The sequence below is a fragment of the Columba livia genome, chromosome 6 (assembly GCF_036013475.1).
Source record: "Columba livia isolate bColLiv1 breed racing homer chromosome 6, bColLiv1.pat.W.v2, whole genome shotgun sequence".
In the NCBI taxonomy this organism is placed as follows: Eukaryota; Metazoa; Chordata; class Aves; order Columbiformes; family Columbidae; genus Columba; species Columba livia.
In genome coordinates, this window is record NC_088607.1 from 22,315,269 (window position 1) to 22,337,516 (window position 22,248).

At 41.1% G+C, this 22,248-nt stretch overlaps 1 protein-coding gene across 9 annotated transcripts in view; it reads right to left on the minus strand.

Moving 5' to 3' along the window:
• PPP3CB (protein phosphatase 3 catalytic subunit beta) overlaps positions 1–11,803 on the minus strand; it is a 49,943-nt gene extending 38,140 nt beyond the window's left edge. For 8 of the 9 annotated variants that reach the window (XR_010473633.1, XR_010473632.1, XM_065068490.1 and 5 more), the window contains exon 1: positions 11,532–11,803. Coding sequence is in view for 7 of the 9 variants with exons in the window: in XM_065068490.1 (XP_064924562.1) it covers positions 11,532–11,601 (70 nt within the window). In the remaining 2 variants the exon portion in view is untranslated. The remainder of the gene's footprint in view (positions 1–11,531) is intronic. The other variant, XM_065068487.1, reaches the window with a different exon arrangement.
• Between the last annotated feature and the right edge of the window lie 10,445 nt (positions 11,804–22,248).

The window sequence follows — 22,248 nt, forward strand, 5'->3', positions numbered from 1 at the left end:
GCCACCTTATAAAAAAGAAAGATTAAAAAAACAATTCAAGGAACAATAGTGGAAATCAAAAAGTTAGAACGATTTCTGCTGTAGGAGTAACTAAGTAGACTGGGGTTCTTGAGCCTAAACCCATGAAAAGCCAGGGGACTGTAAGGCCGGTCTACAACAGCAGTAAGGGAGGAGGCGAAGGGAGAGCAGCCCTGGTGCGCCCTCCGGCCCTGAAGGGCAGAACGGGGCGGGATGGACTCTGCCAGTTGGAAGTTCTGTCAAATCACTGACTAAGCATTAGAACAAGTTCATACTATCAGACAAAAACTATAATTTTGGGAGCTACAACACTGCCATTGTAGGTTGACATTCCTTCTTTTGAGCTTGCCCTCCTTATTTTCCTGTCTCTAAAAAGATAGTTTAAACTGAGAGTAGAGGTTGTCCGTATACTAGACACAACTTTAGACATTACGGGAAGTATCAGAATTCCTTGGATCCTGGCTCACAGGTCAAAAGCAGCCACATGTGATCCATATCTCAAAGAAGTGGAAGAAATGGGAGGTCTGAGGCTGGGGACCAAACCAGGGTCAGCAGCCGCCCAGACAGCACGTTTGATGGCCCGCAGCTTCCATGAATTCAGTCACTGCACAAATGAAACATGGATGTGGGGCACTGGAGGACACATCAAAACTGGCACTAAGCAGTGCAGCAGAGTTTCATTGCACTCAGGCAGGATTGTAGGAAATAAAACGAATCTGACCCCTTCCCAAAAGCATACCACTGCTGAAAGAATGAAATAAAAGAGAAAAGAAACAAACCCATCCAATTTCTCTCCATTTAAATATTATTTCAAATATGTTTAAAAAGAAAAATTAGAGAGAAACAACTATTCGAAGATAAGAACAACTAATAGTATGAACAGACTTGTAGACAGATCATATTTTCTTACTCTCCAAAGCTAAACTTCACATTCCAAAAATCAATGCTTAACTACTAAAGCATTCACTGACTTCACTTAAATTGACTTCTAGATTACTAGCAACAAATCGCTACCCTTCTGTTTTATACAATAATAAAAATCTAGCAATAAAACAACTGATGCATAACTCATAGACACTATTCTCTGAAATTAAATTCTACTACAAAAGAAACTGGAGAATTGTCTAGTCTTCCTCTTACAAAAGTTTCTAAGTAGGAAGAAGCTGAAAAATGTGCCTTCACATTACAAAATGTAGAACAAATCTGGCACTTCATTTATGGATATAACGTATGTTATTAACAGGATAGACATGGCATGACTTTCCTTCCAACCTCTAGTAATGATTTCAGTTTCATTTGGAAGAGTTAAAATTTCATGTAGTCCAAATGTTAATAAACTTAACAGATTTAAGAAATCAAGACACAAATGCCTCTGTTCCATGCTCAATTGTTTAAAAAACATAAATCTGCCTCTGAAAAGAGAAACCCATTACTACAAGAAGATAAATTTAACTAATTTTTAGAAGCACTTAATCATGACCATGCAAGCATCAATTCTAGCATTCACTGTTTTCTTGAATTTGACTCTCCAAACTTCATGTTCTCTTCATGCTATTTTTGCATTATTTGGAAGTTTATACTAATCCATACATAAATTAGTTTTAGGCCATTTCTTCTCCCACTTCTTTAAAACATCACTTGTGGGCCCCAAACTGCCTTCAGCAATGCAAAGTTGAGCTCACCCTTTCATGAGAGACCAGACAATCCACAAAGTAGATTTATCCTGCTTTAATTGTTGCAAAAGCATTAGAAATCCTACCTCCCCAGAACCAAAGTCAATCACCTCCAAGACACAGCTTTGTAGGAATCGTGCTTCATTATTTCTACTATTATTTCTAGATAACCATCTACTTCAGTGAAAGACGGCTCTTTTCCTTTTGGAGGTTTTTTGGTAGAGGGAGAGTGTGGTAGAGAATGCTCTGTTGAGACCACCAGCCTGTGCAAAGCTTTACTGCCTTGCTATGACTACCAATGGCTGCACAATTCAGAAATACAGTGATGCCCTCTCCCTTGTGACAGTTCAGACATATTTCAGGGGTTCTAAGCACATGGCAAATTAAATTTTCTTTTTTTAAGAAAGTTCTTATGTTCACGTAATATATTTCAGATCAAATTTGCACAAAAATTAATGCTGTCTATTTTAACAAACTACTGCTCGGAGTTGGTCAAGCAAGTCACATTTTCTGAAAGGCTACGAAAACAGATGTTTCTGTCCAGTGTCTGGAAAGAACTGTTTCAAATTATTTGAATTAATATACTTATAAAGATGGAAATTAAAAACTCTGTATATCCAGGGGTTACCCATAATGTCCAAAAATCACAAGTGTTAGTATCAGAAGTAGCGAACCACCTGTAAAGTTGTATTTGCCTCATGAAAAAATGAAGTCTTAAAACTAGTTCCTGAAAGTTTAACAAAATCCATTTCACATGACAGATGTATTTTCCTAGTGCTCAAGATGGATTTTTTTCTTAGATTAATATTTAGAGAAGACAGAATAAAACACAGCTGAAGATTTTAGCTGCACCACTCAGCTGAATAAAACAGTAACGCTTAATATTAAAAAGAAATTTCTTCCATTTCATACTTTAATTTTTGTCTCAACAATAGTTAACACTATATTACAGGCCACACATTTGAAAAATACTACAAATGACATCTTTTAACAGGTTAAGGATGATAATTTTTGAAGCATGTACACAATTTCTGCAAACTAATGGGTTTAATTAAACCTTTGATGAAGTAGTAATAGAATGTTATAGCCTAAGGAAAAAGAATTGCAGCATGATGTGTTCCAAGACAGAAATGTAATCCATGTTTCAAAGTCTCTGTGCATAACCTGCGCTCTCGGGACTGTAAGGGAATGGTAATTAAGATGAATTACCCTAAGGAAATAACATGGTGTTGGTCATTAAAGGATTTCCTCTTCCATTCCCAAAGCTAAGCAACAGAAAAACATTTAGAGATGAATCTGTGAAGCAATAAACATTGTAATACAAAACAACAGACCATATCCTACTAGTAAAAGTATAGATCTGAGTAACAAAGATAACACATCATGATTTACAACAACATACAGGATTTTCTACAACAAACTGTTGCCAAAATTTCACTTAAAAAAAATGTATGGATGGTATTATTTTAACTATATTAATTCAAAATTTTAAATACCACTGCTGGGAAAACAATAACAACAATAACAAACAAACAGTAAGTAGCTTTTGAGGTTTGTTAACAAAAATGTTTTGATGGTTTTTACTACTATCTGTATATGCATTTACAAAGAGGGAAAAAACTACCTTTCGTTTTTACTGCAGTGCTACTTAAAACAGAGGTATCAAGAGCAAACCCTCTAAACCTAGTTCTGCATTCCCCTGGGGACATTTATATCTCACAATAAAGCCTGATACAGAGATCCAAAAGTTAGCATCAGTCTGAATGGATAAATTCACGGTACACTGTAAAGAGATTCAAAAGTAGAAAAAATTACATTATCATGAGACTTTACCCAATATAACAATCCCCGCCGAGAGGTGCAGTGTGCAACTAACAAAAGCACGTTACTGCCAGACCCAAAGCAGATCTCACATTGCCTAGTAACTGAATACAACAGTAGCTGCTAATAAAATCTTACATGTAGATACTGTAAATTTAAACTGCGCTGATATAGATGGCCATTTAAATAACCTTGGTTAAATCTGGCTTGTATCAGAGACACCCTGTTGGAACAGGCTCATGAAACAAGATGAGATCAAAGCCTCTAGACTAATGGTAGGAAAAAGTATCAGGATCAATGATACAAGGTACTCTACCTCCACAAGGGAAGTACTTTGTGCTCTTCAGAACTTCAAATTTATATAATTCTTTTTTCTCTGTCAGTGAAAGAAAATCAGCCATTTTCCCTCTATCATCAGGAGCCTATGACATGTTCCATGAATTCGTCTTTGGCTGTAAAAGCATGCTCGATGTACCAGATTTCATCTTCTGCCTTAAGAGTGTTTTTGATTTGCCAGATAAAGTCTCAGCTCACATTACTAAGGTGACTAAGTACAGATACTGTGTTTGTAAAGAACTTGTTACTTTGGTGGTAGGTATACAAGAAACAGTATATAACTTGTGTCTGCACTGAGTGATATCATATATCAATAAAACCATGGTGTTCCGTGAAAAGATAGGCAAGTGTCCTTCATTTTGTCACCAGGTTTATTACGAGGATAGCATAGTTGCCTGCTGTTTGTCTGTTATTTGGTCAGATTTTGTGGGCTTTTGCTTTTATAAATGCATTGCTGTCTATGTACTTTCACTCAGAACAATCATAAAGCCTAACACCTAGCACATCTTTCAGTCTGTCCCTGTAGCTTTCATGCCTCTGCCAATATCCATAGAAGAAAGAGCTGTAGCACCCATGACTGCTATGAGGACAGAATCGATCCAATTATCCTTCTGCATTTGGCAGAACAGATTTGAAAAGCAATAGCATAAAGACATCACAGATGGTCTATGGACCAGCAACCTTGAAAATATTAGTTAAGCACAAATACACAGCAGCATCTACTTGAATCAGAAAGCTAGAATCAATAGTTGTCAAAGATGTGAGTTACCCTATTCATCCCAAACAAAAAAGCACAGATTCAGCAAAGTCAGTTTCTTGCGAATTACAGTATTTTTCCTACATGCCACAAAAACTATCCCTTTACTCAATTTTCTTTGAATACATGCCACCTGCTATATTAAAATACATTCTAGAACCAAAGAAAAATGACCCCATAAACCTTGAAACCCTGCAAAAGTCCTGCAGGCACTATTTATTTTATTCTTACCATTTAGTTGCAGTCTTGAAAGTTTCATGGAATTTTAAAACTCAAATGAAACTATTGATATACCTAGTATGCCATGGTGCATTCATTCTTTACACTGCCTGAGTAATTTTTCAATTAACGTGGCTGACACTTTTGGAAGTTTCTCTCAGGCAAAATATAACTATTTGTTTGAAAAGTCTTCAGAGATGCTCCTCCCATTAAAATGGCCATAGCGTGTTATGTCAAAAGATTATCAAGTGCTTAATGTGCTTCTGCCAATGATGGATTCATAGATCTTCCCCTCCCCATAGTCCCTGTTTTCCAAACAGGGGGGTTAAGGATTTCCTCTAGAGTTTCATCCAGATCATCATGCCTATGATCACGGGTAGAACTATTTTTCAGTGTTTTGTCCAGACCCTGAACAGACACTTGTACAGTTTTTGCCTCCACTGCACTTTATTGCTATGAATTCCACAATTTTAATTACACATTATATGCCAAAGTACTTCACCTTTCCTTTATGTTCACTTCTGGAAATTTTGTTTAGTACTGCTTTTCTCATTTCCACAAGGAGAGAAGAATTACAGTTGTTTCCTATTTAACTTTTCCTTTACACAACACTCATGATATAAGCACTATCTAACCCTACCCCCTACTCAGCTGCCACTTTTCCAAGTCACAGATTTCTCATCTTTGTTGCTCCACCTTGCATGAAAGCCACTCTGTACCTCTGAACAAGAAAATCAGGAAGGGTGACCAGAATTACATGCTGCTGTTCACGATACACATAGAACACAAGATGGATATAATGGCATGATGGTACATTCTCTTTTTTCTAAACTGATCTTCTAATAACCCCTAAATTCTTATAAGCTTGTTTGACTGCCACTGCACCAACATTTTCAGAATACTATCCATACAGACCCTAATGTTTCTTTCCCAAGTTCACCGCCCTCTACCTTTAAGCAAGAATTGTTCTTTCCCTTACAGAGTCTATTTGGCCTTCATCAGAATAGTGTTTCCTGCCATTTCTTTGCCCAGGCACTCAGTCTAACAAGAGCTTGCTGAAACATCTCTGGAAGTTTACTGTCCTGAGTAAGCATTAGTATTTGCCATTCTCTCTGTTTTCTAAATAATTTATTAATACATTTAAAGAGCTCAGATGACAGATGTTATCCTCTCTCAACCACAGAAGTTTATTACCTATTAACATCCCTTCTTCTGTAACTAATTTTGATCCTAATAAGGACATTTCCTCTTCTGCTTACTTTACAGGTTCGGATGAAGGAACCTGACGAATAGTTTTGCCTCGATCAACCAGCTCACTGGCTCCTCCAAAATATTCTAACAATGTCTCTTCATTTCCGTCTATGAAAACTGTACCAACTCCTCTTTAATAATCTATTTCCCCAGGGACATACTTAGTCCACTTTTCTTACAAATGCTACAAGTCTCCTTAAATTAAACTTACTGATCTACAGCTCTCCAGTTCAATCTAGAGCTTTTGAAAAAACGCTGCTGTGCTCTATTTCTCAGACTCAGAAGATGAGTTATGCCACAGGCTATGGAAAATAAATCCACAACTTTGCACCCAGAAACCCCAAAGAATTCTTTTAAAGCCACAAGACAAATATCTTCTGGTCCTGGGATAATGTTTTTCTAACATCTGTTTTGTTGATATGTTCTGAAACCACTAACAAGAAGAATTGACTCCTGTGAGAGAGTCCCTGGTTCCTTATGCAATTAACACATAGATAAATAGTTGCCAGATTTTTCTGCTCTGGCCTGACCTTCCCAAGCCTCAACTGCCAATCTGCGCTACTGAAATGAAGGCAGGCTTCCATTTTTGGGAAGGGGTTATTGGGTTCTGTTGTTGTTCTTTTTTAAGATTCATTCATTCAAACCATTTTCTCTCTCAAAAAAAAAGAAAAGCAAGTAAAAGGCCAGTCAAACATGAAGTTGTCAGAATTCAGTTCCATTTCATTGTCTCTTCCAAGAAAAAAAAAAAAAAAAAGTCCTTTTCTTTTTTTAATCAAAGTATGACCTTTTAATACTCTTTTTACTCTGCTACTTTCATGGATTATTTTAGGATCATTTCTGACCAGCAGCACAAAGGCATTCTAAGTGCCTTGTAATATTTTTTTAAAGCCTTCATGCTGTCTGTAAGCATTTATCCTTTTTTTTTTGGTCAGACTCCGAATTTTAAAGTTAAATACCACAATGATTTGTCTTTCTCCTACATAGAAATCATTGTTGAAAAGTAGCTATTAGTGTCTTAATTTAGGACCCTGCTCAAGGCTATGAGCTACTCCTCTTTGGGATTCTCTAAGGAGTTGTTTCAATGAGCTACCATTTAATATCCAAAATAACTGTTTCCCAATCAGATTGTATCATGACTATTATCCAAAACAAAGGAATACCAAAGCCTCCCATTTCTACAAGAATGGACATCATCTGCAAATTTAACAAAAATTATCCACTACCTCAGCACGACAAGGTCCTGCGGATTGCTTCCCAAAGCCTCCTAACACCCATAAGCAGGTAAAGCCAGTGCCAGGGAGGATGGGGTACTACGGAGTACTATGGAGTACTTCCAAGTACAGCTTTGTGGTGTAACTAGTCCCAGGTGGGTCAGACAAGCCCTGGTGCTTTGCCCTCAAAGGAAAGCAAATTAAGACTCATCCCTGCCATTCCCAGGCCCACTCTCAAACACCAGGCTTAGAAGCACTTCTTCCTATAAGTGAAAACACTTTACTACGAGATAGTGAAACAGTTGTTTCAGGTACAACACACTGACAAATTTCAAGTAAGAAACTCATGTGCACTGAAAGGTCAAGTGCATTGCCTGAAGTTAAACCCAAAACACAGCAACTAAATATCAAGTTTAAGAAAAAAGATTCCCAGTCCCCCCCTCCCAGGATATTGACAGAACATAACACAGGAAAATGCTGTGAGACAGTAAAACACTAAGTATCATTCTTCAAAGATGGAGAGGGTGCCTTAGAAAACAGTCAATCAAGACAGCAGGAACATCTTTCTCAACTCTATTTAAAAAAGCAGTAACAAAAGCCTCATCACAAGACACCTTTTGGACACCAAATGCCAAAAACTGACTTAGACACTTCTGTTCCATAGCTAACAATTAATTTATGGGAAAGTCTGTGAGTACAAATTACATAACAATTTAACTAAGACACAAAAAGAGAAAATTCAAGCTTTTTATAGGCTTCAATAAAGTCAACCAATGATCTGCGATGATAAAATCCATACTTGGGAAGGGATGCCAGACCAACACAGCTAGACTGTACAGACCACATATTTAAAGTGATTATGTTTACTATATGTATGTCTAATATGAACATGACACCTGATAATCTTTAAGATATTTTTCTAGATCTATGTACTTCTCACTAATTACTAAACATACAGGTCAAAATACAAAGGGGGACACATCCTAATTATTATCCTACCTTATTAGAAAATATTAGCTCCTGATAATACCATAATTTAAACATATTTTCTTGGGTGAGCATCTCTTGCCAATTTCTGCCAACATACATTATTACTGGTAAAGGATTTAATTTCTCACGGCCCCTGAAATTTACTGGTTTCTGTCATTTTTTTCCCCTCTTCCAGTAAAACAGAGAAAGAAAATAAAGCTAAATAAAATGCTAGAGATGAAACAATGCAAATACCAGCAAGCACTAAGTCCTGAATTCATATTTCCTCCCCAAAAGACTTACTATATAGAGAACATGAAAGCTGAAATATGGATCAACACACAGATACACCAGATTACTACATACTCCTCTGTGACTGTTCTCAAGGACCTGAGATACTAGACTCACAGAATCATTTTGGTTGGAAGAGATCCTTAAGATCGAGTCCAACCATAACCTAACTCTAGCATTAAACCATATCCCTAAAGAGCCTCATCTACACATCTTTTAAACACCTCCGGGGATGGTGACACCACCACTTCCCTGGGCAGCCTGTTCCAATGCCTGACAACTCTTTCTGTGAGGACAGTGATAAGGTCTCCGCTCAGCCTCCTTTCCTCCAGGCTGAACAGCCCCAGCTCCCTCAGCCGCTCCTCATCACACTTGTGCTCCAGACCCCTCACCAGCTTCATTGCCCTCCTACAAATGAAACGTCTCAGCAAGGAGAGACAGAAAGCCTGGGCACCCCAAGGATGTTTCTTCCCGGGGACAGTGCTGGCACATAAAGAAGTAGCATTTTCAGAACACTTTTACACTTTTTTTTCCTCTTAAAGTGGATCACGTTAAAGGAAGTAAACACAAAAAATTATTGCCTTAAAAAGAATCCCAAACCTTATTCCTGTAAATAAATTCACTAATAATTATCAATAAATACGTGGATACTTATGAGAAAAGAGATTATTTCTACATTATTTTATAAGCGTTACAGAAGTTAAAAGTATAAGACATCATGCAACCATTTGAACTGTTGTCTTAACAGTTTCACCAGCACGCCTAGTTCATGCTCTTCCAGTATAAAAAATTAACACTTTTAAGTATTCTGGCATGCAGTGCTCTCTTGACAAAAGCAAGTGGCCCACCACTAGAGAGTATCCCCGTATCTGTAATCTATTCATCATAGAATAGATAAGATTATGGTGAGCATTTCTTGGTAATGCAAGGGGCAAGACATCCATTTGTTCACAGGGATATGACACAGTTTTCACATTTTAACATGGTTTCAACAAATGTATTCATATTGCATAGATACTTCCACTTAGCACTGACATAACCTGCAATCTTGTGCCCCTGGCATTGCTGTCTAAAAAGAGTATTTCCAACTGTACTGCACCTAACGAGGGGGGCGGTGGGGAGCCAAACCACCCTGTCCTGCGGATGAAGAACACAGACAGCTTGGCACAGCTGTCCAGGCTTTCTCCAGAAGCCAGTGATTCAGCATGATGGGTATGGAAGGGACAGGTCAACAGAAGGAATAGAAAAACGCTGCTATATGAACATTTAACTGGTTGTAATTACATCAGATGAAGCTATCAAAGCCTGATTTACAGTAGCTCTGTATCCTACACACCCCCGCTCAAAGAAACCCTGTAACCCCAGGGTGTAATCCCGTCAGAATGAAGTCTGTCTTAGCTATGATTTTAAACAACCAGGTGCACAGGCCACATTTAACAAGCTGAATTATTAAGTGATTGGAAATCAGCAGGTTTTCCAATACACTCTGAAGTATCTAATCACTTAGCCTTAGGTCTCCTGCATTGTTTGAAGAACAATTTGTTACAATAAACTGCAGTAAAGGTACAAAAGTTCAGCAAGTCTACACACTATACACTAAAATATTACTAATGAGTACAAGTTTCCAACAGACCAGTTTTAACGTTTTCTACTTTTACAGTTCCCATTTGTCCAAACCAATCAACAGGTTAAGCAATCCAAAATTAGTAACAAATTACTGTGAGTAAAGCTTTCCAGCTTACTGGAAAACATAGTGCTTTCCAAAATACACTATGGGATTACAAGGCATTAATTAAGACCTGCTGAAGACATAGACATCCTTTTCATTTCTTGAGACCCCCTATTATATAAAAAGTTAAATGAACAGACCTCCACCCCTTTGAAATCAGTCAGATCCTGTGTTCCTAGGAATGCCACCCTAAAAGCAGACTGCTTTGTGTACAGCCACGACCTCCAGTTGCCCAGGCTTGCTATCACAAATGTCTACACTGCTCTAAGCAAATACAATTCAATATCAAAACCTCTGAGATGAAAATAAAATTATCTGTAATACGAGTAAACAAAACCTAGAAATTCTTTGAAGTGCCACCTATGCTATCTTCTTAATTGTCAATTTAGATCTAATGAATATATATTAGGCTACTTGAACTGTGAAGGATCATTCTCCCTGCAAATGCTAAGATGACCCACTTGATGTGCTCTGGAGCAAGGATCTTGACATTTTACAGCATTTTTATCACTAAACTTTCATAGATGTATCTACTTTAAAACATCTTATTTCTTCTTCCGGGAAGTAAAACGGTCTGCTTTTAAAGACTCCCAATGAGTCTGTGCTACCTAGAAGGGCCACGAAGAAATAGATCAAGGTGAATTTTTTCCATCAGACCTGAGAATCCGAGACCAGCAGCCAATAGAAAGGGTGGCAGCACCTTCCCACTGCCTCCTTCCCAGCGCCCTCAGCTCCTGCAATTCCAGGGATCTCCTCTGCGCAGCCAGAGGAAAACCCCCGCGGGGAAGGCGGCGGAAAGGGCCAGACCCCGGCGGGGAAGCCGGTGGCCCCCGGCCAGCAGAGCACCCGCTCGCTGGCTCCGACACCGCCGGGGCCGCGGGCCTCGGGCAGCGCTGCCCCGCTCAGCCCCACCGGCAGCTCCGGGGCCGGGCTGCCCCCGGGCCCACCGCCGCAGGGCCAGCCCCGCAGCCCGCTCGGCCTCCGCGCCTGCAAACCCAGCCAGCCCCGGCTCTTCCCCCGGCCCAGCGGGGCGCCGGGCAGCCCTCCGGCGGACACGCCACCGCCGGCTCCATCTGCGGGCAGCCCCGCAGAAGCCAGACGCCCGCACCGCTCTCCCCACGCCCCTCCGAGCCCGGCCGCCCCCGGACTGTCCAGCGGCCTCTGCCCCGCGGGAGCCGCGGCCCTCGCCCCGCCGGGCAGCCGTGTCCCCTGCGCCCCGCCGGGCCGGGCCGGGCCGCGGCCGAGGGGACGCTCACCCTTGACGGCGCGCTCGCTGGTGGCGTGGGGCGGCAGCAGCAGCACCTTGCTCCCCTCCTTGGCGGACATCGCTGGGCGCTGCCGGGCTCCGGCGGCGGCTGCTGGGCGCGGCAGCGCCTTCGTCCGCCTCCTCCGCCGGCGGGCTGGCGGGGCGAGGGGCGCGCAGCGGCCGGCAGCGAGGCGAGGCGGGGGCGGCTAGAGGCCCCGGGCGGCGGCGGCCCAGCGGAACATGGCGGCAGGCGCGGCTCCCAGCTCCTCGCGCAGCGAAGGGACAGTCCGCCTCGGGCCCGGCATGCACCGCGCCGCCACCCCACGAGGGGACTACGGGAGCGTGGCGAAACTCCTGGCTGCGCCGCGCCGCCAGCGCGGCCGTCAGGGAGCGTGGCGGAACTCCGCTCTCCCGGGGCGGCGCCTCCAACGCGGGCTCTGCCCCCGCGGCCGGGGAAGGCGGGCGAGGAGCCGGGAGCGCCCCGCCGCGACACCTCCCCGCCCCCGGACGGGCGAGCGTCAGCCCCAAGCTGGCGGGCGGCACCGGGGCCGCGCGGCGGGGGGCGGTCAGGGGCGGTGCGGCCGGCGGCCCGGCCCCCAGCGGCCCCTCGGCGAGCGAGGGCCGGCGGCCACCATGGAGAGCTCCGCGGGGCCGCCGCGGCCGCTCCCGTTACCCGCGCCGGGGCTGGGAGGCCCCGCCGGCGGCAGCGGGGAGGGAGGAGCCATTTTGTCAGGCGGCCCCGGGCACCAGCAGCAGCCCTCGGGCAGGGCCGGGGCCAGCCCGGGACCGAGATGGAGCAGAAGGAAAAAGATGATCCCCCCGAGGAAGAACCTGGGCACGACTCACTGCAAGCTGCCGCCCCCAGATAATTCAGCCAAGCTTCCCTCTGTTACCCTTGGAGCTGAACAGCAGCAGACAAAGGACACCGAGCACAGGCTGCCCCCTCCCAGGCCCCGACCCCTGCTCCCGCAGCCATGAGGCTGCACTGCTCTGCTCTGCTCTGCCTGGCAGAGACCATGGCACCCCCATTATCCACAAACCATGCAAATTTTGGTCCAGCCAGATGCAGAGCGTAAGATAGGACTTGACCATGGCAGAAAAATTGGTACAACTGTGCTAAATCTAAGATAATCTGGCCCTTCTTCACGACTATTCCATATTATATTAACTTATTTAAAAAAAAAAAAAAAAAAAAGTAGTTCCTGCTCTCTGTTTGCCTCAATTCAGTGTATCGTCACAGTTGTAGCAGCATAGGGTGACTGTAGGACTGCACTGTAGTTGAGATCACAGGACTGAGCTGGGTTAAAAAAGCAAAGCCAAACAAAACACAGCGCAAAAAAACTCAAACCAAAAAATCTCTGAACTTGGTATCTGCCAACAACCCAGTCAGATCTAGCAAGTATCTAAACATATACATACTGCAATGTTTAATCAAATGTATGTATACAGAGTTGCAGCTTTGCATCTCAGCTAATAATATGGCTCTTACATGTCACCTGTACTGTGCAAACTATTTCCTGCCATAAATCAGGAATTTAAAGCCATTCAGAGGTAATAGTTTCCAGCAAGGTCTTGGTTCTTGCTTCCTTGAGGTCCAACAGAAAAGGATGACATCTGGGGTGAGTACCTCCCATATTGACTATGAAAAGCTGTTCGGCTTAAGCAAAAATACATTAAAATTAATGGGCTAAGCAAGAGCTTGGTTTGACCTTGTTTTTTTATTACCTGGCCAAGACAGTCCAAGCCAGCAACTTGGAATGAAATATCACTATAGAGACATTCAAAGAAGCAACTGAAAATTTTAAGGGTATCAGAATTATAAACCCTTGGGTTATTTATTAATGACACTTGTAAGACTCCAAAGTTTTGGAAAAACAGAATTCTATTAATTCCATGAGTAAAAATGTGTACGTGCAAACAAAGAGAGAGCTGGGATACACCAGAGCATCATGAAAGAAATTCTGGATGACCATTTTGGATTTATGGCTAAGCTTTCCAATAGCAGGAACCACTGCTTTATACCACATGTTCTGAAAATGTCTGTCACTGTACAACCAATTTAAAGGGCTTGTTTTTAAAATAGAACAAAAGCTCATTTGCTTCAATGCCATGCACGTGTATCCGTTCAGAACATGTACTAAGAGCATGGGATAGGAAGGGCAGTAAGTAAATGTTGCTCCTACTGACTTAGCATTAGCTTAAAGTACATCTGGAATCAGGAACAGGGGGAATGAATTCAGTCTCTTACTTAGAATCAAGAGAAGTTCAGTAATAAATGCAGTTTGAATGTCTGACGGCATGAAACAGCAGATTCTCACAAAGAAATTAATTTGTCCATACACTTCCAAGCAAACAGGGAGCCTGAGACCTCGCTGAGTGTTGTCAGGAATCACCTCTTCACCTCACCTGAAGCGCAGTTGCAAGAGAGATGCCTCTCACTTCTTCCAGTCACTCGCTTCTCTCATCAGCCCGCAGCCAACATGCATCTCGTCTCCTGGGGTACAAAATAAAAGGGGCTGACGCAGTCAGAGCTCTGGCTGAGGAAAAAGCATAGCATAATTTTATTTTGTTACAATGCTGTGCCAGAAGGAGACATTATCAGCTTCTAGGCAGCATATCCAGTGCCCTGCATGCCGAAACACTTCCAATCATATCCAGGTGTTACCTGAAGAAAAGACTCATACAGATGAAATCTTGATGGTTTCTTCCTCCTATAAATAAATCAGGTTGATGTGATAAAAGGTGTTATGTCTCCCTACAAACCACCTCCTTAAAACATTACACAAAATAATTTGGATGATTATTTTTTTGCATAACAACAGCTAGAAAGAGAAATCAGCTAGCACGCTCACCTGGGGCTTGTATTGTTGTCATTTTTCTAACATATTTCATCTTGCCTCATTAAAATATAGAGTATGTGCCTTTGTCATTAGAACAATACCAAAGCTTACATCAGGGAGAGGAGAGAGAACCACAGAGCTCCACTGAAGCCCTTTAGCTTGTCACTGAAGCTTTTTCATGTAGTATCATCTTGAAATCGGCCAGAGGCTCTGGCAGGAGCATTAACATTGCACCAGCTCACCTCCTGGTGAAAGCCAAGCTGATGGATTCTATACCTCTTGTGTTTAAGGAATCAAACAATTTCTACTAGCACAAGTAGACTAATGGGTGAAGGAACTTAGCAACACAATTACCAACAGAAATGTGGCCTTGAAGGTAGAAGTTAGTCTGCCTTTGTCATCTTGACAGCTTCCCACGAATCTGCCATTAATGCCAGTTAAATGAAAGCATTTCTGAACAGCAGACTCACATTTTACTTCCTGTTCAGCTTTGCCACCAAGCGGCCATTCCATTCCACACATTTTAATAACTAATTAAAAAAAAAAAAAGGCAAAAAAACCCCCACTTGATTGTGACTGGATATTCCCAACCACTAGCTAGCACTGGACTGCTTTCTGAACAGCTGCTTCCCTAAGGCAAAAGCAATTCAGCAAGAGAAGCACATGGAATAGTCATGCTAATACATCTAATTCTGTACTATGGCGAGTGAGCCATTTGGGATGCAGATGATCCCCATCTTCCTCCTGCTCCATCTCAAAGCAATACACACTGAAGCTGCAGGCAAAAAATGGTTAAACAAAAAGGTGTTATGTTAAAACCTAGCCTTTTCTGACACCTGCCCTCAGTACTGCAAGGCATAGTAGCAACTGCATTTTAATAAATGGTCACCTCAGACAACAGGTGCTGTCTGTCAAAGTTCAGAGAGAAGTTAGACATAGGAACGACCATGTGAAATTCTGTAACCACCTCATGCAGGAGGCCAGATGATCGGAACAGTCCCTCCTGACTCTAACAGCGACATATCTTTAAAACTGGCACAATGCAATGTCCCAGAATCATCTAATTATCCAACAAGGACTTTTTTAAAACTCTGAGAAGGAAATTGAATCGCAGGAGAGAGAGATATATTCCAGATCCCAAGAGAACGATGCATAGAGCAAATCTTGCAGAGATAAACCAGATCTGAGAGAGGAAGACATGCTATAAGCAGAATAAGATGAGGAAGACAAAACTTTTAAGAGGTTGTTCTATTTCATTGACTCTCACTAGTGACTGCTTGAAGCTGTTCTTTCTGAACTGCCAGAAACAGTGTTGTGGTTGGTATAAACTGTGAGACTGCCTCAGAACAAGCTACATTTTATTTTAAATATATTTTAGCATGTTGTTTCACTGAGTTTCAATATGAATACTTGAAAGCTTGCTTTTAAGAGAACACAAGAGTTCCCTGCCATGCCAAACCAATTTTTTATGGCAAACTGCATTACCCATAACACAAGGCATCATTCAGAAAGGTTGAAAGCATAGTCTTAAGGTTCTCCATGCATTTTCTCTGGCATCATGAAATCATTATCACTGCAATACCTTAGTTGCCATTGTTACTCAGTACTGTGAAGCTGCACTGACTTTAAAACAGAAAAAGCCCACAACAAATTGTCAGAGAGTTGCTGGTATAAATTCCAAGCTATCTGACCACTGCAGTTCTGTCCTGTTACACTCCCTTCCTGTGCACATTTCCCTCATTCCCCAATAAATTCTACAAACAGGCTGTGAAAGTAGACACTACATTTAAAAAGCTAACCAAGGCCAGTCATTCCTTGCGTCATATTACAACTGCAAGAAAGAGGCTAAGGCAAGCCAGCCTGTGCCACTTGGCCCAACTCTTAATTTTAGGTGATTTTTTCATACCAAAACCTACCAGCCACATCTCTAATTTACATCTCACACCTCTGGAGCAATCCTACCTCAAACTCTTCCTCACATTCCTCAAAACACCACTCAATTGCTCTGCTTAAAGCATTCTTCCCCCCCACCATTATTATCTAGTTCAAACTTTTCCTTCCTTAGCCTTAAGCAATTGCTCTTTCTCCTGCCATCTGAGACCAGGCAATTCCCTCTCTTAATTTATCTTACTACCTTGATGATATTAATAGACTATGATCCAGTCACCTCTACTCACTCTAAAAATTGGGTTCAGTCTGCTTTTTGCTGCCCTCTTTTGTGTTTTCTCTACTCTCAGAGCTCCCAAAAGCAAGAGACTTAACCGACAAAGTATTCAAGGTAAGCAGGTCTATGTATAGGACCTCGTTAACAAACAATGACCTTATTGCTCTATAACAGGAACTAGGATGTGAAACAGTGTGGGGTTTTTTGTTTGTTTCTTGTTTTTACCTAACTTGTATGAAGCATGTCAACCCATTAACACAATGTCCTACAGATCACAGAAATCACATTAAGTAATTTTAAAGTGAGCTGTGGGGGGAACAAACCCACAAAGGGCAGAGATACCACGACTCAGTTGCTGACGAGCACATGCACTCTTTTCTCACAAACACATCTGGCCATCATTACTGGATGCTTGAGGTGTAACTACACTTCCAACCTACCCCACTGCATCCTTTTACCAAGCTACTGAAACCAAACACCATCAAGTATTAATAGCAATTAACTGTTCCATTGGGACTGGATAGCTTAGGGTTCCTCATAACTGGGCAAACCTGAGGTCATTACTAATAATTAAATGAATGCAGAAAAGGATATCCCAAAGTAATCCCACGCAAGGATTAGAAAGCTTTTCTACTACATATTTTGTCCCAGTAACTTTATATGCAACTAGACAGTTATAAAAGCACTGGAGAGACATCAGCATTCCCCCTCATGAACATGAGACATTATAAATTTCTTTTTTGGCCTGTGCATCTCAGGTCTTCACATGAAATACATCCTTGTGTTCAGATCTGTAGTTCATTGTGAAAAATCGGTTGTCTCCCACACACATACCTTCCTCTCCCTCTTCAGATGAGTAAAGTATCATAAACACCTGACTCTCATCTTTGCTATATTAAATGGCTTCTTTCAAGCCTCTAAAGGCAGTCAACCAAAACGGTTCCTCACCATCAACTAAGTTGTTTGGTTTTTTCCATGTATCTGAAGAAATTAACTGAACTACCAAAGCAAATGGCAAAATTAATGCATTATTAAATCCAATTAGGAATTATGAATAGATAGGGTCATGAACAATCAGTTATTTCTTCTTGAATGTACTTAAAAATACGTAACTGATTTCTAAAAACATGTAGCGGACTTAATGGTATAATGTTAACTTGCATTTGATGGACATATTTTAGATCTTAAAAAAATGTCAATGTGAAGCTTTACAAAAAGCTGAAATATATTATGCTTATTGGAACTTCAGGAATTTGAAAGCAAATTATTTTCAAGCAATAAAACATATAGCTCCACAGCAAACAGAACCCAGAGATTTTTCAAATGGCATATTGTATAGCCTAGCATTATACCTTATACCTATCTTACAACCAACACCTTGTCAGATGAGAGGTGTAAATACACATTCATTAGGTAAATTAGCTTTATGCGCAGCACTCCAGCCAAGTAATTCAAGGTAAGTCAAGATTTGTAAGTCAAAGCAAGTTGCTTGTGTTCAACTACTGTTTACTTTTCACATAGTAGAAATTGCATGTTAACATGCTCATGCTTCAATGTGCTTTAAGCCACTTAAGACAATGTTGAGTGTGGGTTTTTTATTTGTTTTTGAATAAACAACAGTTCAAGAGTTCTATGCCTGCAACACCCTGAACTGACTGTCACATAAGAATTAACTGGTATAAATGTTGAGTAATAAAAACTTGGAATGATAGATAACACCCCGGACTGCCATCAAAATCACTTGAGTAGTAAAAAATTTACACTAAAGTTTAACAAGTGCAGCTTCATTGTACTCACTTTTCTTGTGTATTTGTGTTTAAAATTATTTTGATTAGTTCTATATACACACATAAAGCTTCTCAAGGCTATGATTCTCTGGTGAATAATCTGGGACTGGGCCATCCCAAACTCAAGAGAACCGTTCTTCAATAAATCTAATATAAATTAGTTCACAAATAGACACTTGATCATCTTATTCATGAGTATAGTCAGTGCTTACTCACTCAAGAATGAATACTAAAACAATGCTGTTGATGCCAATAAGGAAGCTTAGGTTTCTTCAGCTGAACTCATCCATTTGCACCTGCTTCCATAAATATGCTAGCAAATACATTCAGTGTTCTGAAATGACTGTGTGGTTGATCTTCGTTGGCAATTTTCCATTAATCAAACAGCAATCTTGAAAACATTTCCTAATTTTTTGTTGTTTTAAATGATAAAAAAGTCCTCCAATGAATTAGAAGAACGATGCAGATATTATAGAAAATAATTTCAGCAGTAGTGCAAGAAAAACTCAACTCATTAATCTAAAAAGCTTTTTCTAACACATTTTCTGAAGCTTTAAGGGTAACTATCAGCGATAGTAATGGTGAAAGAACTACCATAAAAGGAGCGTTACAGATACCTAAGTAGGCTTGAAAAGATTCTGGACTGTGCAGTAATAAAATGCTAGAAACAGGGAGCACAGAGGGATGAAAATCTCACATTTGTGCCTTTTCCCACCCATAGTGCCAAATGGGAGACAGCACAGTGGCAGGAGACTCCAGAACGCATCCAACATAAGTGAGGTATTTGTAAAACCCAAACATATCTTATCTTTGCCCCAGCTAGTACATATACTCACTTAACCTATGCTCTTTGCCCAATGTCTGTCTATTTATACATATAGCAGTGGTATGGAAGTGTTTCTGCACAGTTTCATTTACCATGGCATGAACATTAGGACTCCCATAAAGAACATTGCCTGCTCCCTACATCAGTCCATCTTCCCCTCTCAACAGCTTCAGTGGCAGACTGGTGCTGACAACTACCTCTGCACAGGAATTTATCCATTAAAAGAGAAAGAAAATTCAGACAGACCAATTACTCTGTGTTCTTTGAGTGAAGAGATGTAATGCATACATATTCTTTCAATTTTTCTTTTTCATATATCTGTCTGTTTCTTCCTACTCCAATCCACCCTCTCACTCTTGTCTTTTGCTTTTCTCCTTCTCCCAGCACCTCAGCCCTGGACACAAACGACATGAGATCCACAACCTGCATGACTGCCAGTTATCTGGAATCCTGCCCGCGCTTTACACATCCTACCCCAAGCACCACTGGGAAGCCAATTCCAGCACTGCTGGCAATCATGGAAAACATCAGCAAGACAGTTCCTTCCCTCTTCCCTAATTGCCTGTGTTTTTAACGGGGGTGCAGCAGCCTTTGTTTAGGAAGGCCACGGCACTTACCTTGCACTTTGGTGGCTCATTTCTGTAAAGCAGAGCACATCTTGGTTAACTCACTGGTGCTGCACGCTCCAGCACATGCTCCATTTGAACAAACCTGCTGCTCAGCAGGTCTGAGTGGGATTTCCATAAACAGCATGCACAAACTCTTGTCTTCAAGAGAAGAAACTGTGTTCGGTAGTTCCTTTTCCATATGCAGAAGGATTATATTTACACAAATTTGCCACTGCTAGAACACAAGTTACTCTTATTATTGCTTTTTTTTTTTTTGCTCCCTATGTAGCTGGGTCTGAACGCCTATTACAAACACAATGACAGATCACTTTGTTTTTAGGAGAACTGAAATTACTTCAATACTTAAATTTGAGCATGTGGGGGTTTCATTTTACTTAATTCCACCCATCAACCTACTCTGCAGCCAGTGACAGGTATTTTACAGAGCAAGCCCTGGTTATGTTGCATCAAAGCTTACAAGCTTTATAAACTCTAAGAGCAAAGACACTTCCAAAATAGCTGCTGAATTCCTTGTGGAAGCTCTCTCCTCACCCTTCTTATAGGCAACAGCAAACTTTAATGAGCTTTAAACTAATACATAATTTATTTTTCTAGGGTTTAAATAGCCAGTATATGCCACTGAAGAGACAAGTTAGCAGTTAGTCTAATTCATTACAAGGTAAATATTAATTTACTAACCTCACTAAGACTTGCAGGCACAAGCTACAGATGAAGTAAAGGAATTTTTCCAGCTTCATGTTTTCTACCATGTTAAATATATCGCTCAATCTACTCCAGTTTGTTTCTGTTCTGATATACCAACATACTGGTTGGTATGAAGATATTTCAGAGGTTATGTCCCATCTTTTCCTTTTCAGGCCATTTTCCTTTTCAGGACATTTACAAATCTGTTTTGAAACCTGGTAGATAGAACCATGATGATGGAATAAAAACAACAGTTCCCTCTGTAAAGAAAAACTGGATACCACCAATGATTAAAATGCGTTGCATCAACCTAGGATTATTCTGCAGAGCTTTATGGAATTGTACTTCATCCTGGTAGCTAGGATTAAAATAAATAAATAAAAATTAAATCTAAGCATGCTTCATACTCCATACTGATTCTTGAAGAGCGGACTCTGTACTGTATTTTGGCAGATTATTTTTTTTAGGTAATCTAGTTCAAGACTACTTAAACCTCACTCTGCAACCTGGATTTTTTAGAGCTCTAGTCACACAAAGTGTCAAAATACTCATCCACATCCTCATTTGCATCCTGTAACTTTCTCCAACTGCTGAAAGTAAAAATAGGCTGAAAACATAAGGGCTGCGTCTGCCCATGTTCCCTCTACTCCAATAGTATTGTTCTAACAATGAATGAGAGAGAAAGAGAAAATCGCAACAGGAATGTTTCTATCAAAATATCCACCTCTGCGTTGCACACGCTTCCTAAAATTGTAATTTCTATGGCTAGAATCTTTGCAGTTGGCTATGGTGTGTCCATGTGCAGCCAGAGGGACTAACAATTCCCCATCTGTTCAGAAATGTTAATCAAATAGTTGTTACAGTAAAATAATACTCCATTGGTTTATATTTAGAAAATTAGTAAAAAAATTAGTACTGATGAAACTTTGTCATTAAACTGGCAAAACGATTATGTGAAAAAGCAAAAAGTCGGTAGGGCTTTTTGGGGATGAAGGGGTCGGACAGTGCTTTGTTCTGGCAACCACAGCTAGTGAGGGCAGTTACATACAAAGTGTGCAACACAATTCCAAATGCAAAACACAATTTAGTATGATGCAGAGACACGCGACTGTAACAATAACAGATGTCAGAGCAATTATTTATAAACAAGAAACTGAGAAATGACATTTAATAAAATGAATGAAACTCAGTCTCAGAATAAACAGCAAAACCTGATGAAATTCCATCAAGCACTGCGTTGCCAAAGGTGAAGTTCAAAGGAAGCCCCTCAGCAGCGCAGAGGCGGGCGCGGGTTCCCAGGAGCAGCTTCGCTGCCCGGCCGTGCTCCTGCTCACCGGACCAGCAGTTCCAGAGCCCTCGGCGTCTTTAAACAGCCCCAGCCACCACACCTGAATGCGTTTGCACGAGCAGGACTGCAACTCTCATTAAATGACACTTCTCGGTACACCAATAATTTCTAATGACTTTTTGTATAAGCGTCCTGTCTGCATACACTACCATCTTGCACAGATTCTGTAGTTTTCAATCCAAAGAAGTCTCGAAATATGTTTCAAAGGACGCTGTTAATTACTGTTTGTTATGAGGGGAAAGTTAAGCACAGAGTAGTGATAAAACACATCAAATACAGGGACAAAATTAGGCATGTCCTCCAATCTAACTAAATACTACATAAACTTTGTTAATGAACTAGAATAAACAGTTTACTCGTGTGTGTTCATGTATAAGAAAATAAACGAGCAGTTTCAGGCCAAAGGATGAGCAAAGCCAAATAGCAAAGAAAGCTCATACACAGTCAGG